Consider the following 17,219-nt stretch of genomic DNA (forward strand, 5'->3'; position numbering starts at 1 on the left):
GAAGCCAGCAGGGAGTAGAAGGGGAGAAGCCAACAGGGAGTAGAAGGGGAGAATCCGGCAAGGAGTAGATGGGGAGAAGCCGTCAGGGAGTAGATGGGGAGAAGCCGGAAGGAATTAGAAGGGGAGAAGCCGGAAGGAAGTAGAAGGGGAGAAGCCGGAAGGGAGTAGAAGGGGAGAAGCCATCAGGGAGTAGAAGGAGAGAAGCTGTGGAAGTAGAAGCCGGCAGGAAGTAGAAGGGGAGAATCCGGTAGGGAGTAGAAGGGGAGAAGCCGTCAGGGAGTAGAAGAGGATAAGCCGGCAGGAAGTAGAAGGGGAGAAGCCGGCAGGAAGTAGAAGGACAGAAGCCGGCAGGGAGAAGAAGGGCAGAAGCCGGCAGGGAGAAGAAGGGGAGAAGCCGGCAGGAAGTAGAAGGGGAGAAGCCAGCAGGGAGTAGAAGGGGAGAAGCCAGCAGGGAGTAGAAGGAGAGAAGCCGGCAGGGAGTAGAAGGAGAGAAGCCGTGGAAATAGAAGCTGGCAGGAAGTAGAAGGGGAGAAGCCATCAGGGAGTAGAAGGGGAGAAGCCATCAGGGAGTAGAAGGGGAGAAGCCGGAAGGAAGTAGAAGGGGAGAAGCTGTCAGGGAGTAGAAGGAGAGAAGCCGTGGAAATAGAAGCTGGCAGGAAGTAGAAGGGGAGAATCCGGCAGGGAGTAGAAGAGGAGAAGCCATCAGGGAGTAGAAGTGGAGAAGCTGGCAGGAAGTAGAAGGGGCTTTCATCTGCTGGAAGTTTTAAACACACAGAGCACAATTCCTGTATTCTTCCCCCTCTGCCGCACCGATCACCCTCCCTGTCCTGCCCACATCTGGTTCTGCCTGTGTGCCCAGGCCCCCTCAGCAAACGAGGCACAAGGAGGAGAAACCACACAAGCCCTCAGTGCTGTATAAAAGGTTGAAAAGCTTTATTAAAACTTCAATAGTTTTTGATGGTTGTCATACACTTAGCTGGGTGGAAAAAGAAACAGTCTCCGGGATCTTCTATTCACAGCTGAAGAAGAGGAAGTCCTGTGCTCAGAATCCTATGGTGATTTCAGCTTGAGTGGAGCTCGGAGCAGAGGATCCCAGTGGCCGTTTCTTATTCTATCCAGCAGAGTGTATGACAGCAGTCCAGAGGCTGTCCGCTGATCCTCTCCTCAGCAGACAGATACCCTGCTGAGCAGGCAGATCTGCTGGCAGAGTCCGCCATTGTGAAAGGAGCTTTATACAGCACTATAGGCTTGCATGGTCTCTCCTCCCCCCTCCTTGTGTTTGATATAGATGGAGCCTCCTCTCCATATCTGGATCAGCAGCATACCTTCTCACGCTAGTTATCAATGTTTAGCAAATAAGCTTTGAGCTTCAGCATTTCTGATTTATATAGAACTTGGAGATTTCGTCTTTATCTATATACCACTGACTGTGATCTTTCCTATTGGAGTGAGTGCTACATATTGGGTGTCTTTTGGAGCTTTGTTGCTGTTTAATTTTATTTTTATGAATGAACAGGAGTCTTTGTCTCCTGTTCATTCATCTGTAGTGCAGATGAGGCTACAAAGAAGAAACTGAAGAATCTGTGTCCTCAATTCCTTTCTCTATCTTAAGGTGGGATGGCAGGGGTCTGTTTCGACCCCTGATTTTCACTCAAGCCTCCCCCCGCAAAAGAGAAGCAAGAGAAGAAAAATTAAGGGCTTGTTCACACGGGTTCTCTGACCCATACAGTGTGAATGAGCGATTTGCTGGAGCCGCCTGTTACTGTATGCTCACATGATGCTTTGGCTACCATGAAGCAGTTCTCTTACATGGCATGAACAGATCTGAATCCACTGGGGAGCAAAGCCTAACAAAACTCCTGATCAAGCCTCCTGGCAAAGGAGAGAGGGGGAACCTACAAGTGTAACACAGCTAGTGGGATCAGGTTGGGCAGTGCGCTCCTTTCATGAACTAGTTTATCTGGGTTGCCATCATGTAGGATGGATTCCCATAGTTTAGACTATAGGCCACTGGCTTGGATATCACACCTGGATCTCTATAAGCAGATGTCTCACCACCTGCCATCTTTGGTGGGACACCTACATGTCTCTGGCTGACCCTAAGCTGACCTAAGCATCTGTGTGAACCAGGTCTTCCTATTCATTAGATTTTAGGTCTAACAAAATCAAAATGTAGGCCAGAAGCCTAGAAACCATTTAAACCTTCCAGCGTAAACACATCTATAAAAATCTGTTATTAAAAAAACTATTTTAATGGGGTTTTTATCAGTATTATTTCTGTGTCTGGCAGGTCTTTTTCCATGGCTTTTTTCATTTCAATGGGAGCAGTGAGGTGGTGGAATGTAACCTTAAGGTGACAAGAAAGGATGTATGCAGATATAAGGACCCCCTTAGCGGAGACACCTGGGAGTGCGTAAAACCTCAGCGGCTGCCGTGCAATGCCTGGGTCTATCACTCTATGGGTGGATACCGAACGGTGACAAACAAAACGGAGAACTTATTCCTGAGTGGGTGAGTAGGAAATGTGATTTATAAGGTAGCACAAGTTATTGGCTGAACTCTACTCAGAAACCATTCCATTCCTTAGAGTAGAACTGAAAGCAAAACATTTTTTGTTCATTTCAGATAGAGTAAGGGAGGCTTAATACCCCTGTCATGTTTTTTTTTTTCATTCCCATTGGGCAGATTTCATTCACATCCTGTTCCATACCCAACACAAAAAGTGAGAAGCCCCTTAAAAGAGGGGAAATCTCTGGTTGTCACCAGGGTCATTAGAACTAGAGTCCTCCTTGTAAGATTTCCCTTCTATTCCTGTTCTGGTGAAAACCCCACATTTGGGATTTACTTACACTTTTTGTGATAGCAGTAAACAGGAAAATACAGAGTATGAATCTCCTTACAAATGTGTGAAAGCCAATGTCTAAATACATGTGATATTAAAGGTTTCTTTTCTTTTTTTTTTAAATAACAAACATGTTATAATTGCCTACTCTGTGCAATGGTTTTGCACAGAGCAGCCTTCTCTGGCTGATCTTCTTCTAGGGTCCCCTGCCAGCGATCCTGGTTCTTCCCCCTTGACCAGTGCCCCCAATAGCAAGCTGCTTGCTATAGGGACACTGTTGCGTTCTCATTCTCAAGTCCCACTCTATGTGTCCATAAGACACATAGAGCCGCCGCTTGGCCCTGCCATCCTCCTCAGTGGCTCACTGGCTCACTGGCTGTTATTGACAGCAGTGGGAGTCAATGGCTCCACTGCTGCATCTCAGCCAATGAGGAGAGAAAGACCCCGGACAGCCAAGGCTGCCATGCACAATGTTGAATCGAGAGGGGGCTCAGGTGAGTATTGGGGGGCTGTGGGGGGAGCAGCACACAGGTTTTTTACCTCCATGCATAGAATGTATGAAGGTAAAAATCCTTCAGCCTTTAAAACCACTTTAAGGTGGTTTGAGAATTATGGTTATGCAGAAAACAGGGTCCTAAAGCTTTTTCTTTATTTTAATTGGGGGTTCTAATGTATATTAATAAGAAATAATAAAAACTATTTTATGTTTGTGTGTAGTAAGTATGCAAACACTGCTACTGCATAGATTTAAAGCTGGTCATAAATCAATGGCCATAATTAGACAACTCATGGGGCAATAGGGGATCATGGGGCCCCTGTGTCCTTGCCCAAACTCAAAAAAGCCTATGAAAAATGCACCAGGGGCATCTCATGGGGCCCCCTATTGACCCTGGGCCCTCGGGCAGTGCCCGAGTTTCCAAATGGTCAGTCTGCCCCTGGACAGAGCTCATGTCAATATAAGTGCCCCGTCCAGTTGGCTGGCTTAGCAATCTCCAATTAGGAGGGTTCTATACCCAGCACAGAAAGCAAGGTTCACCAAGTAGAAAGGTTGGCCCCCTCTTTTTGGCCCTTATGTCTGCAGCAGGGGCGGACTGACAACTCATGCTGCCCCCGGGCAATAGGGGATCATGGGGCTCCTGTGACCTTGCCCAAACTCAAAAAAGCCTATGAAAAAGGTACCAGGGGCATCTCATGGGGCCCCCTATTGACCCTGGGCCCTCTGGCAGTGCCCGAGTTTCCAGATGGTCAGTCCGCCCCTGTACGGGGCTTAACAGATTCTTTTTACTGGAAATTTTGCAAATGTTTTTTTCCTAACAGCCGCTCAAGCTACTCATACCGAAAGTATAACCCGTGGCAGGGGTGATGAGGTCATGAATCTTCCTGACATGTCTTAAAGAAGGGTTTCAGATAACCCTTGGCATACTCCCATGGTCTACAAGCCAACTTTGCTACAAAACCGGAACTTTTGGTTTGCATGTGTTGTGATGCGTGTCCAAACTGTTCAGCTGTCGTGCGATTCTACACAATATATGTGTACCATATGTGTAGTTTGCTAGAAGTGTATAAGAATGTGTAGCAGTGTGCAGAGGGTTAACTGGCAATACTAGGCGTTAATGTGCTCACACCCATCTAACACCATCTTTCTTATATTTCTGTGAGCTCTTTCAATTTAGTAACAGATTTTTTTTTTTAGTTCCATTTTTAGAAACTTTAGAGTTGTTTCCGTTTTGTGAAAAAACAAGCTACAGCATTGGCAGTAAATCATTGTTGAATTCCGGAATATGTTAGGTCCATATCACACCAGGCATCCTGTTGCTGGCTGAAAAGGTCTCACTGGTCAGTGGTGTATTTAGGTTTCATGGCGCCCTAGGCAACACAAAAATTGGCACCCCCCCCTTGGAGAAATCCTGACACTGACAAACACCCCCCTCTCCCATGATAAGATCCCAGGGGCGGACTGATCATTCAAGCACTCGGGCACTGCACGAGGGCCCAGGGTCAGCAGGGGGCCCCATGAGATGCCCCTGGTACCTTTCAGAGGCTTTTTTGGGTGTGGTTTGAGTGTGTGCAAGGACACAAGGGGCCCCATGATCCCCTATTGCCCAGGGGCCCCATGAGTTGTCAGTCCGCCCCTGTAAGATCCTGACTGACCAACAACACCCCCCCCCCCCACCCGAGAGAGCCTTCTACTACCACCGCACCCCATGCACTGGCAACCCCACCCCAGCGAGAGAGAAGACACTCACCTTCACAGCTCCGGACATCCCCGGGAACAAGAGTCAGGGTCTGCATAGACCAGTGGTTCTCAACCTTCCTAATGCCGCGGCCCTTTAATACAGTTCCTCATGTTGTGGTGACCCCCCAACCATAAAATTATTTTTGTTGCTACTTCATAACTGTAATTTTGCTATTATTATGAATCGTAATGTAAATATCTGATATGCAGGATGTATTTTCATTGTTACAAATTGAACATAATTAAAGCATAGTGATTAATCACAAAAACAATTATAATTATAATTCATGAAGTGTCGTTTTACCTCCAATACTGCTGCTTTCAACCAGGGGCGGACTGAACATTTGGGCACTCGGGCACTACCCAAGGGCCCAGGGTCAGTTCCCCATGAGATGCTCCTAGTACCTTTCATAGGCTTTTATGGGTGTGGTTTGAGTGTGGGTGAGGACACAGAGGCCCCCATGACCCCCTATTGCCTGGGGGCCCCATGAGATGCCCCTGCTACCTTTCATAGGCTTTTTTCATAGGCTTTTTTGGGTGTGGTTTGAGTGTGGGTGAGGACACAGGGGCCCCATGGTCCCCTATTGCCCGGGGGCCCCATGAGTTGTCAGTCCACCCCTGCTTTCAACACAGTAGCTGCTTTCTACACAGTAGCTGCTCTTTACACATGTGTGACTGGTCCACATAAGTACATTATGGTGCCAATCCTGTCACATACATCTATATTTGTACGGGGTGTATGTGATGGGGTTGGCGCGATGATGTCATCACGCCGGGTACTCGTATGTGAGTGTATCTGCATGTGGGCGGACCCGCCTGGAGACGGATAGAGGAGCGGTGAGTCGGTTCCTAAGACCATCTGAAATATGTGTTTTCCGATGGTCTTAGGCGACCCCTGTGAAAGGGTCGTTCGACCCCCAAAGGGGTCGCGACCCACAGGATGAAAACCGCTGGCATAGACCACCAAGCAGCCCGCAGCCTCTCTCAGATCTCACCTAGTCCCCATGCTGCGTGTGTTCTTTCTTCCATCCCTTCTTTTGGGGGGCAGCGCTGCCCCCCTGAAAAAATGCCGCCCTAGGCAAATGCCTTGTTTGGCTTGTGGTAAATACGCCACTGTCGCCAGCAAAAGAGCTGGGGACATAGTGACACAACTGGACACAACTGGATTATATATATAAAAATATAATAAGGCATCCACCAGAAGCAATGTAGTGCAGCAAAATTCTCAGGCCTCATTCACATGGGCATACCGATCCACACTGTGGTGATCCATGCAGGGGCATGCAGGCTGCCTGTTGAAATCAATGACAGCCGACTGGTTGCACGAATTTCCAAGAGCATCCCCAGGTGAACATATGTTCTGGTCTGTGCATTGGACCCGCACATACAGTAAGTGCACTATGGGATGCACGAGGAGGTCCATGCAGCTGGTCACCTGTCATTGATTTCAACAGGCTGCCTGCATGTCCCTACATGCAGCACCTATGCATTCCAGGTGGCTGAAGCTGGCCCTTCACACGGGCATACCAATATGTACAACTCTGTGCAGGGCAGTCTTCAGCCACCTCGAATGCATAGATGTTCTGTACAGGGGCAAGTAGGCAGCCTGTTGAAATCAACAAGAGCCGGCCGGCAGAACGGATCTCCAAGTGCAGCCCAAAGTGGATATCTGTGCGGAACCAATGTATGGATCAGAACGCAGCATTCTGATTTGTGCATTGGACCTGCTCAGATGTGCACTATGGGATGCCCATAGAGGTCCAAGCAGATCCGTGCAGCTGGTCACCTGTCATTGATTTCAACACTGTGCCTGCACGCCCCTTCATAGAACACCTATGCATTCCAGGTGGCTGAAGACAGCCCTTCACAAATAAAAGAGCATGTACATTCGTTCTGTACAGCAAAAAAGGCGAACATTTATCAAAATCGAAAAACAAAGCCGTACTCCAGGGAAATCCCACTGGTGAGTTTATTGTGTATAGCTGGCTATCGACACAGTCCCCCGCCCTTAGGCCACTTACCCCTGACATATTTTGCCCCTCCTATGAACCTCTATGGTTAAGCCTGAAACATCTGTAGCACTACCACCTCGGAGGTGGAAGAGATTTGGGTCCCCCTATAGTCCTGCATAGCCAGGCAGCATGCATTTCGTTCACTCAGACTTGCACCAGGAGACAGTAACCAGTCCTTGAGCTTTGTTTTGAAGTTTTATTAAGGGGTTTAGAACTTGGATGGGGTAAGGGGTGTATGGGATGCCCAAGGGAAATGGCAACTGAGAACTCCTTAGCAACTGTGTATCAGTCTTTACAGAAAAGGTTTCTCTTCTGGGGAGCTAGCCAGCATCTCCTGTAATACCATCCTAGACCCCAGATGACCCCAGATGGTGATGATCAGGACATTAGAATGAGGTATGGCGGTGATCAGGACACTGGTATGGCAGTAGCTAGGACACTGTTATGGGGTAGTGCAGTGATCAGGATGCTGGTATAGATTATGGCCGTGATCAAAACACTGGCGTGGGGTATGGCAGTGATCAGAACGTTGATATGGGGTATGGTGGTGGTCAGCATGCTGGTATGGGGTATGGCGGTGATCAGGACGATGGTATGGCATATGGGGTGATCAGGACGCTGGTATGGGGTATGGTGGTGATCAGGATGTTGGAATGGGGTATGGCGGTGATCAGGACGATGGTATGGCATATGGGGTGATCAGGACGCTGGTATGGGGTATGGCGGTGCTCAGGATGCTGGTATGGTGTATGGAGGTGATCAGGATGCTATTATGGTGTACGGAGGTGATCAGGGTGCTGATATGGTGTATGGCTGTGATTAGGGCACTGGTATGGTGTATGGCGGTGATCAGGTTGCTGGTATGGTGTATGGAGGTGATCAGGGCGCTGGTATGGTGTATGGAGGTGATCAGGGTGCTGATATGGTGTATGGAGGTGATCAGGACTCTGGTATGATGTATGGCTGTGATCAGGATGCTGGTATGGTTTGGAGGTGATCAGGATACTGGTATGGTGTATGTCGGTGATCAGGGTGCTGGTATGATGTATGGCGGTGATCAGGGTGCTGGTATGGGGTATGACGGTGATCAGGATGCTGGTATGGGGTATGGCGATGATCCAGGGTCCTGATATGGGGTATGGAGGTGATCAGGATGCTGGTATGGGGTATGGAGGTGATCAGGGAGCTGGTATGGGGTATGGAGGTGATCAGGGTGCTGGTATGGGGTATGGAGGTGATCAGGGTGCTGGTATTGGGTATGGAGGTGATCAGGGTGCTGGTATGGTGTATGGAGGTGATCAGCATGTTGGTATGGCGGTGATCAGGATGCTGGTATGGTGTATGGCGGTGATCAGGATCCTGGTATGGTGTATGGCGGTGATCAGGATGCTGGTATGGTGTATGGCGGTGATCAGGATCCTGGTATGGTGTATGGCGGTGATCAGGACTCTGGTATGGTGTATGAAGGTGATCAGGGCGCTGGTATGGTGTATGAAGGTGATCAGGGTGCTGGTATGGTGTATGAAGGTGATCAGGATGCTGGTATGGTGTATGAAGGTGATCAGGATGCTGGTATGGTGTATGGCGAGGATCAGGATGCTGGTATGGGGTATGGTGGTGATCAGGATACTGGTATGGGGTATGGTGCTGATCAGGATACTGGTATGGGGTATGGCGGTGATCAGGATGCTGGTATGGGGTATGAAGGTGATCAGGATGCTGGTATGTTGTATGAAGGTGATCAGGGTGCTGGTATGGTGTATGGAGGTGATCAGGGTGCTGGTATGGTGTATGGAGGTGATCAGGGTGCTGGTATGGTGTATGGAGGTGATCAGGGTGCTGGTATGGTGTATGAAGGTGATCAGGGTGCTGGTATGGTGTATGGAGGTGATCAGGGTGCTGGTATGGGGTATGGTGGTGATCAGGGTGCTGGTATGGGGTATGGTGGTGATCAGGGTGCTGGTATGGGGTATGAAGGTGATAAGGGTGCTGGTATGGTGTATGAAGGTGATCAGGATGCTAGTATGGTGTATGGCGAGGATCAGGGTGCTGGTATGGTGTATGGAGGTGATCAGGATGCTGGTATGGTGTATGGCGGTGATCAGGATGCTGGTATGGTGTATGAAGGTGATCAGGATGCTGGTATGGTGTATGAAGGTGATCAGGATGCTGGTATGGGGTATGGAGGTGATCAGGGTGCTGGTATGGTGTATGAAGGTGATCAGGATGCTGGTATGGTGTATGGAGGTGATCAGGGTGCTGATATGGTGTATGGAGGTGATCAGGACTCTGGTATGATGTATGGCTGTGATCAGGATGCTGGTATGGTTTGGAGGTGATCAGGATACTGGTATGGTGTATGTCGGTGATCAGGGTGCTGGTATGATGTATGGCGGTGATCAGGGTGCTGGTATGGGGTATGACGGTGATCAGGATGCTGGTATGGGGTATGGCGATGATCCAGGGTCCTGATATGGGGTATGGAGGTGATCAGGATGCTGGTATGGGGTATGGAGGTGATCAGGGAGCTGGTATGGGGTATGGAGGTGATCAGGGTGCTGGTATGGGGTATGGAGGTGATCAGGGTGCTGGTATTGGGTATGGAGGTGATCAGGGTGCTGGTATGGTGTATGGAGGTGATCAGCATGTTGGTATGGCGGTGATCAGGATGCTGGTATGGTGTATGGCGGTGATCAGGATCCTGGTATGGTGTATGGCGGTGATCAGGATGCTGGTATGGTGTATGGCGGTGATCAGGATCCTGGTATGGTGTATGGCGGTGATCAGGACTCTGGTATGGTGTATGAAGGTGATCAGGGCGCTGGTATGGTGTATGAAGGTGATCAGGGTGCTGGTATGGTGTATGAAGGTGATCAGGATGCTGGTATGGTGTATGAAGGTGATCAGGATGCTGGTATGGTGTATGGCGAGGATCAGGATGCTGGTATGGGGTATGGTGGTGATCAGGATACTGGTATGGGGTATGGTGCTGATCAGGATACTGGTATGGGGTATGGCGGTGATCAGGATGCTGGTATGGGGTATGAAGGTGATCAGGATGCTGGTATGTTGTATGAAGGTGATCAGGGTGCTGGTATGGTGTATGGAGGTGATCAGGGTGCTGGTATGGTGTATGGAGGTGATCAGGGTGCTGGTATGGTGTATGGAGGTGATCAGGGTGCTGGTATGGTGTATGAAGGTGATCAGGGTGCTGGTATGGTGTATGGAGGTGATCAGGGTGCTGGTATGGGGTATGGTGGTGATCAGGGTGCTGGTATGGGGTATGGTGGTGATCAGGGTGCTGGTATGGGGTATGAAGGTGATAAGGGTGCTGGTATGGTGTATGAAGGTGATCAGGATGCTAGTATGGTGTATGGCGAGGATCAGGGTGCTGGTATGGTGTATGGAGGTGATCAGGATGCTGGTATGGTGTATGGTGGTGATCAGGATGCTGGTATGGTGTATGAAGGTGATCAGGATGCTGGTATGGTGTATGAAGGTGATCAGGATGCTGGTATGGGGTATGGAGGTGATCAGGGTGCTGGTATGGTGTATGAAGGTGATCAGGATGCTGGTATGGTGTATGGAGGTGATCAGGATGCTGGTATGGTGTATGGAGGTGATCAGGATGCTGGTATGGTGTATGGCGGTGATCAGGATGCTGGTATGGTGTATGGAGGTGATCAGGATGCTGGTATGGGGTATGAAGGTGATCAGGATGCTGGTATGGTGTATGAAGGTGATAAGGGTGCTGGTATGGTGTATGGCGGTGATCAGGATACTGGTATGGTGTATGGAGGTGATCATCTAGAAACTTCTCCAACCTCCTAGAGCCAGGGGGAGGTACCAGAGGACAGAGCTGTAGAGCGTTCCAGCCTGACCTGAAGTAAACCCTCTGACTCAAGCCCAGGCTTCTAGCAAGTCTCTGTCTATTCTCACAAACTGTGTACACTAGAGGATGCTACATGGTGTATGGGATGTAAGCCTGCCCAGCCCTCCTCCTCCCTCCATACTGTCTCTGGTGGATATTAACCCCTCACCTCCCTTATCCTGCTTCACCTCTAAACATAAACCCCTTCATTTTCATCCCACCACTGAATGTGACCAGTACATTAGCCCCTTCACTTCATCTTCCCTTTGTATAATCTACATATTTATTCGATTTAATGCATCATTCTAGAGCTCTGTGTTTACTAGTATGTTTCTTTATTCCCAGTAAATGGTGATAAAAAATTAGATCATTTTGGGGTCTCTGCTTTCCAAATGGGGGCCATTGTGGGGGTTTTCTGTCCTAGTATTTTTATTTTAATAGGAAGTAAGGGAAAGAGGCTTTTTTTTCAAACCGTTTGGCTATTTTTCTTTTTTTATTGTAAAACATAAAAAACTCAGCTGTTAATAAATACAACCAAAAGAACGCCCTAACTATCTCAAAAAATGATATAAAATTAATTGCATGACAGAGTAATTGTCAGCCAAACTATAACAGCACTGAAACCTGAAAAATGGCCTGGTAATTATGGAGTATTACTGGTACTCCGGTGAGTAATAAGAACAGTCTCCAATATCCCAGCATTCTGATTGGACATTGAAACTGCAGCAGCAGACTAATGAGGTCACCCCTCTGCTTGATCTGCTTGCTCACCTTACCAGCATGTTGACATGCAGACTCTGGATTAGCTCTCTCTCTTTCCTCTCCCTCTCCCAGTCTGAGTGCGGTTGTATAGGGGATTACAATAGACTAATATTCAAGTCATATATTGATGTATTATTGAATACTGAGCGACATCCTTTTGTGTATTTTGTATCTGCCTGGACTTTAAACTAAAGTAAGAAACATGTGCAAGAATGTATTTAGTACCCCTACTGTGACATATGAAACATACAATATGCAAAGTGACATTTCAGTAAATGTAGCTATTAATATCCAAATATACCCAGAAGAGGAAGCAAAGGCCTTTTCCCATGAGTTTCATTATGGTAAATAAAGTCCTGTAGGTAGGCTGTATATAGTACAATGTCATACTTCCCCACAGTCCCGGATTCCATGGGACTGTTCCAGGATTTTAATAAAATTCTGGTGTCCCACCACCAGCCAAATGCTGGAACACTCATTCCTGCACATGATTTCAGCTTCTCTGATGCTCCGTCAAGGGGAGTGATCTCCTGCCTGATATGAGCAATCCAGTTCCAACACAGGTTGAAAGCAGCTCAGGAGCATTCATAGGCAGGGGCGGACTGACCATTTGGAAACTCGGGCACTGCCTGAGGGTCCGGGGTCAGTAGGGGGCCCCATGAGATGCCCCTGGTACCTTTTTCATAGGCTTTTTTGAGTTTGGGCAAGGACACAGGGGCCCAATGATCTCCTATTGCCCGGGGGCAGTCCGCCCCTGCTCAGGAGCATTCATAGGCAGGGGCGGACTGACAACTCATGGGGCCCCCGGGCAATAGGGGATCATGGGGCCCCTGTGTCCTTGCCCAAACTCAAAAAAGCCTATGAAAAAGGTACCAGGGGCATCTCATGGGGCCCCCTACTGACCCCGGGCAGTGCCCGAGTTTGCAAATGGTCAGTCCGCCCCTGTTAATAGGTAATTATTTAATAGAGAGGCTGCAAAAAGTTCATTGAAGACATGACCAGACCCAACCTTCCAACACACAGCTTGTGATTGACAACCTCAGCTCTGTTCCAGTGCGCTGTGGGAAGTGGGGAATATCCATTCCCTCCAATCAGCTCTCAGAACTCACACCACTGAGCTCTGCGGTGTGTAATTTCAGCTTCTGGTCCCCTTTTTTCTGAAATCTCAGATAAGCATTATAAATTCAGCACTTTGAATGGTTTTAGAGAAGAGAATACTGCGGATAAACAGGTACAACTTATGTAGGAGGACTTGTTTCATCTCTGTGTATCACCTGAGGCCAGTCACTTTACTGGGTTTACAATCACTTTAACTGTGGCTTGCCAAGGCACTTTTCACTCAGATTGTTGGCTGTGAAGCAGCATAGGCAGTTTTTAGTACAGTAGCATAAAGAAACAACCATAAAGAAAGGCTGTGAAGTAATGGTTTTGGATACACCCAAGCAGAGTAGTTAAAGGTACAAAAATGTCTTTATTATAAATCTCCCAATGAGGTGAAACCTTGCAAGGTGAAAAAAACACGCACCACACATATTAAAAGAATCAGCAATCCGGACTGCGATATCCACAGGCTGTTGTAGAGTACCAATCACCATGAATATACTCTATTCATTACAAAGTAATCTTTACCCTGAAATATAATCACAACGTTTTTATTCTGTAATGATGGCTTTACAGCATCATTTCTGACCTTTTTTGATATGCATTCACACAGATATGGGTTTGAATGATTTTTGTTCCCTTGGACAATGTTTATGGTCCTCAATGATTCCTATTTATAGGTTGATAGGAACTGTTATCATTCAGATGCCTACTAATTTCTTCATCTATTATAGTCATTTTATATGATGTTGACCTATTATCTTTTGATTCAGCACCAAGTTAATTATTGAATTACGTTGTGATTATATTTCAGGGTAAATACCGTATTTTTCGCTCCATAAGACGCACTTTTTTCCCCGCAAAAAAGGGGGGAAAATGTCAGTGCGTCTTATGGAGCGAATATAAAGCGGCCGGTCTGGTATTTTTGCGGCCACCATGTCAGAATACCGGGCCTGTTGTCTCCTGCAGGGCCTTACCTGTTCCTCGCTCCAGCGCTGCACAGTCTTCCCGCGCTGGCTTCTGTGACAGCCGGGTGCCCACTGCGCATGCGCTGCGCTGCGCTTTGTGAATGATCCGGTGTCTTCTGGGACACATGCGCAGTGGGCACCCGGCTGTCACAGAAGCCGGCCCGGGAAGAAGAGGGAAGGCAACTCCGAGGAAGTGGGAGCGGGTACCTGTCAAATTCAGGTACCCGCTCCCCCTCCCTCCCCAAAGGTCAGCAGTCTCTGATCATTCCCTTCACTGTCTGCAGTCTCTGGTCATTCCCTGCACTGTCTGCAGTCTCTGGTCATTCCCTGCACTGTCTGCAGTCTCTGGTCATACCCTGCACTGTCTGCAGTCTCTACTATGTCCGCAGTCTCTTGGTCATCCCCTGTACTATGTCTGCAGTCTCTGGTCATCCCCTGTACTATGTCTGCAGTCTCTGGTCATCTCCTGCACTGTGTCCGCAGTCTCTGGTCATCCCCTGCACTGTGTCCGCAGTCTCTGGTCATCCCCTGTACTGTGTCCGCAGTCTCTGGTCATCTCCTGTACTATGTCCGCAGTCTCTGGTCATCTCCTGTACTGTGTCCGCAGTCTCTGGTCATCCCCTGTACTGTGTCCGCAGTCTCTGGTCATCTCCTGTACTGTCTGCACTCTCTGGTCATCTCCTGTACTGTGTCCGCAGTCTCTGGTCATCTCCTGTACTATGTCCGCAGTCTCTGGTCATCTCCTGTACTGTGTCCGCAGTCTCTGTTCATCTCCTGTACTGTGTCCGCAGTCTCTGGTCATCTCCTGTACTGTGTCCGCAGTCTCTGGTCATCCCCTGTACTGTGTCCGCAGTCTCTGGTCATCTCCTGTACTGTCTGCAGTCTCTGGTCATCTCCTGTACTGTGTCCGCAGTCTCTGGTCATCTCCTGTACTGTGTCCGCAGTCTCTGGTCATCCGCTGTACTATGTCCGCAGTCTCTTGGTCATCCCCTGTACTTTGTCCGCAGTCTCTGGTCATCTCCTGTACTATGTCCGCAGTCTCTGGTCATCTCCTGTACTGTGTCCGCAGTCTCTGGTCATCTCCTGTACTATGTCTGCAGTCCCTGGTCATCTCCTGTACTGTGTCCGCAGTCTCTGGTCATCTCCTGTACTGTGTCCGCAGTCTCTGGTCATCCCCTGTACTGTGTCCGCAGTCTCTGGTCATCTCCTGTACTGTGTCCGCAGTCTCTGGTCATCTCCTGTACTGTGTCCGCAGTCTCTGGTCATCTCCTGTACTGTGTCCGCAGTCTCTGGTCATCTCCTGTACTGTGTCTGCAGTCCATTGGTTCAGAATATTTTTTTTTCTTGTTTTTCACCTCTAAAACCTAGGTGCGTCTTATGGAGCGAAAAATATGGTAATTACTTTGTAATGAATAGAGTATATTCATGGTGATTGGTACTCTACAATAGCCTGTGGATATCGCAGTCCGGATTGCTGATTCTTTTAATATTTGTGGTGCGTGTTTTTTTCACCTTGCAAGGTTTCACCTTATTGTGAGATTTAAAATAAAGAAATTTTTGTACCTTGAACTACTCTGCTTGGGTGTATCCAAAACCGTTACTTCACAGCCTTTCCTTATGCTATAGTTTTTTTCAGTTATAACCCACATCTCTATATATTGATGAGTCCGAGAGAAACTACATAAGGGTGACCCACCTATTCACTGTGGCATTTTTTAGTATTTCAGTCTTTAGTACAGTCCCCGCACTCTAGGGTGCTAGAGGTATAACCCTGGATTTTGAACAGTCTTTTCAGGCCCACATTCAATCCGTGCCCAAATCATACCACCTCAACCTTCACAACATCTCCATAGTACGCCCATTTTTAACCAATGATGCCACAAAGCTTAAAAAATTATTTTGAACAAATGGTGTAGCGATGTAAGTACTAAAGTACCATATTATCAAATCATAATATTAAAGTGAAAGATGATTAATAAACCTTGTGTATCTTTATTACCTTAATTAAAGGTGAAATACATTCCAAAGTAAATATTAAATCAAAGTGACCAATTATAAAACCGTGACATATATAAATAAATACAAAAAGTCCCAAGAAGTGAAGAAATTAGTCCCAACAAGTGAAAAAAATAATAATAATAACACAAAAAATATAGAATGTAAAAATCCAGATTTTTCAACTTTTATATTCCCACTTTTTGTTGCGTACTCACATTTATGGTGCCAATTATATCCATCACCTTCTAGTGTGTGCGCTCACCTCAAAAATTCGACCCTCAAGGAGTCAAAGAGCAATCAATATCGCCGGATGATCCCTGGTTGGATGGACACAGGAACAGCTCCCACCAAAATCAAATAAACGATCAAACGCATCTTTAAAGGGTCTTCAAATGGCTCAAAAAGAGGTCAAAGATAGAACTTCCATAGTGTAGTAATTAGATATTTATTTAAAAAATTCAAAAACAGAAAAATGGCTACTCATATAAAAACAAGGGTCACAGGCCCAGTAGGTATGTACTGTGTAACCCACAGTCAGGTGTACATACAAGGCGTTCCAAGGTGGCGATTACCGTCCAAACGTAATCACCACACTCTATTCCTACGCGTTACGTCACGCTAACATGTGACTTCTTCAGAGCTGGTGACCATGGACACCTTTTATAGTAAGTTTGCACCTGAATCGGATCATTAGGTGGAGCACAGCGATCATTTTCCCATGGATTTTTAAAACTGCATGATAACAATCTCAGATTATTGCAATATTTGGACAGACTCTGACCCTATGGTCATACTGCATATATAACCCTTAATTTACATATATGTGGATGAATATGAATACATCTGATTGAAAAGAACCACATTAATACATAGATTATAGCGGCCATTTTCCCATAGATTATACACATATGTTGAAGCTTCTAATCCACTCCCTGGTTATCTCTCGCCTAGGGGTGGACTGACCATTTGGAAACTCGGGCACTGCTCGAGGGCCGGGGGTCAGTAGGGGGCCCCATGAGATGCATATATTAAGATAGTTATTTAAGAGGTTGTTAAATAAATTAGCGTGTCACCCAATGTATGGTCTCCATTCAGTAGCCAAAAAAAGGCATACAAAAAAGGAGGGTTGTGAAAAGAGATTCACAGAAAAGCGGCTACATAATGAACAGAACGTGACACTCAGGAAATAATTTCCAAAAATTATGCTTTATTACACAAATATAAATATGACATATGGGCATTCGCCCTGGTTTACCATCACCTCAGTATGAAACAATACATACAGACCTAAAACCATTTAAAATGACACCAGAACCGGTCTAAATGTATGTGCAACAGGGAAAATGGCTACATGAGTCTAGTGTCCCTGTAGCACAAACACACAGGTGAACACTTCCCTAGGGAGGTGTATCCAAAAATTATGCCATGG

At 47.3% G+C, this 17,219-nt stretch overlaps 1 protein-coding gene across 2 annotated transcripts in view; it reads left to right on the forward strand.

Annotated features, from left to right (window-relative positions):
* LOC149434891 (NXPE family member 3-like) overlaps positions 1-17,219 on the forward strand; it is a 109,646-nt gene that overhangs the window by 77,689 nt on the left and 14,738 nt on the right. For both annotated transcript variants that reach the window (XM_089663229.1, XM_089663230.1), the window contains one exon: positions 2,291-2,511. In XM_089663229.1, the coding sequence (XP_089519355.1) occupies positions 2,291-2,511 (221 nt within the window). The remainder of the gene's footprint in view (positions 1-2,290; positions 2,512-17,219) is intronic.

This window comes from Staurois parvus, unplaced genomic scaffold (assembly GCF_062004578.1).
Source record: "Staurois parvus isolate SC_StPar_1 unplaced genomic scaffold, SC_StPar_1.0 ptg001642l, whole genome shotgun sequence".
Classification (NCBI taxonomy): domain Eukaryota; kingdom Metazoa; phylum Chordata; class Amphibia; order Anura; family Ranidae; genus Staurois; species Staurois parvus.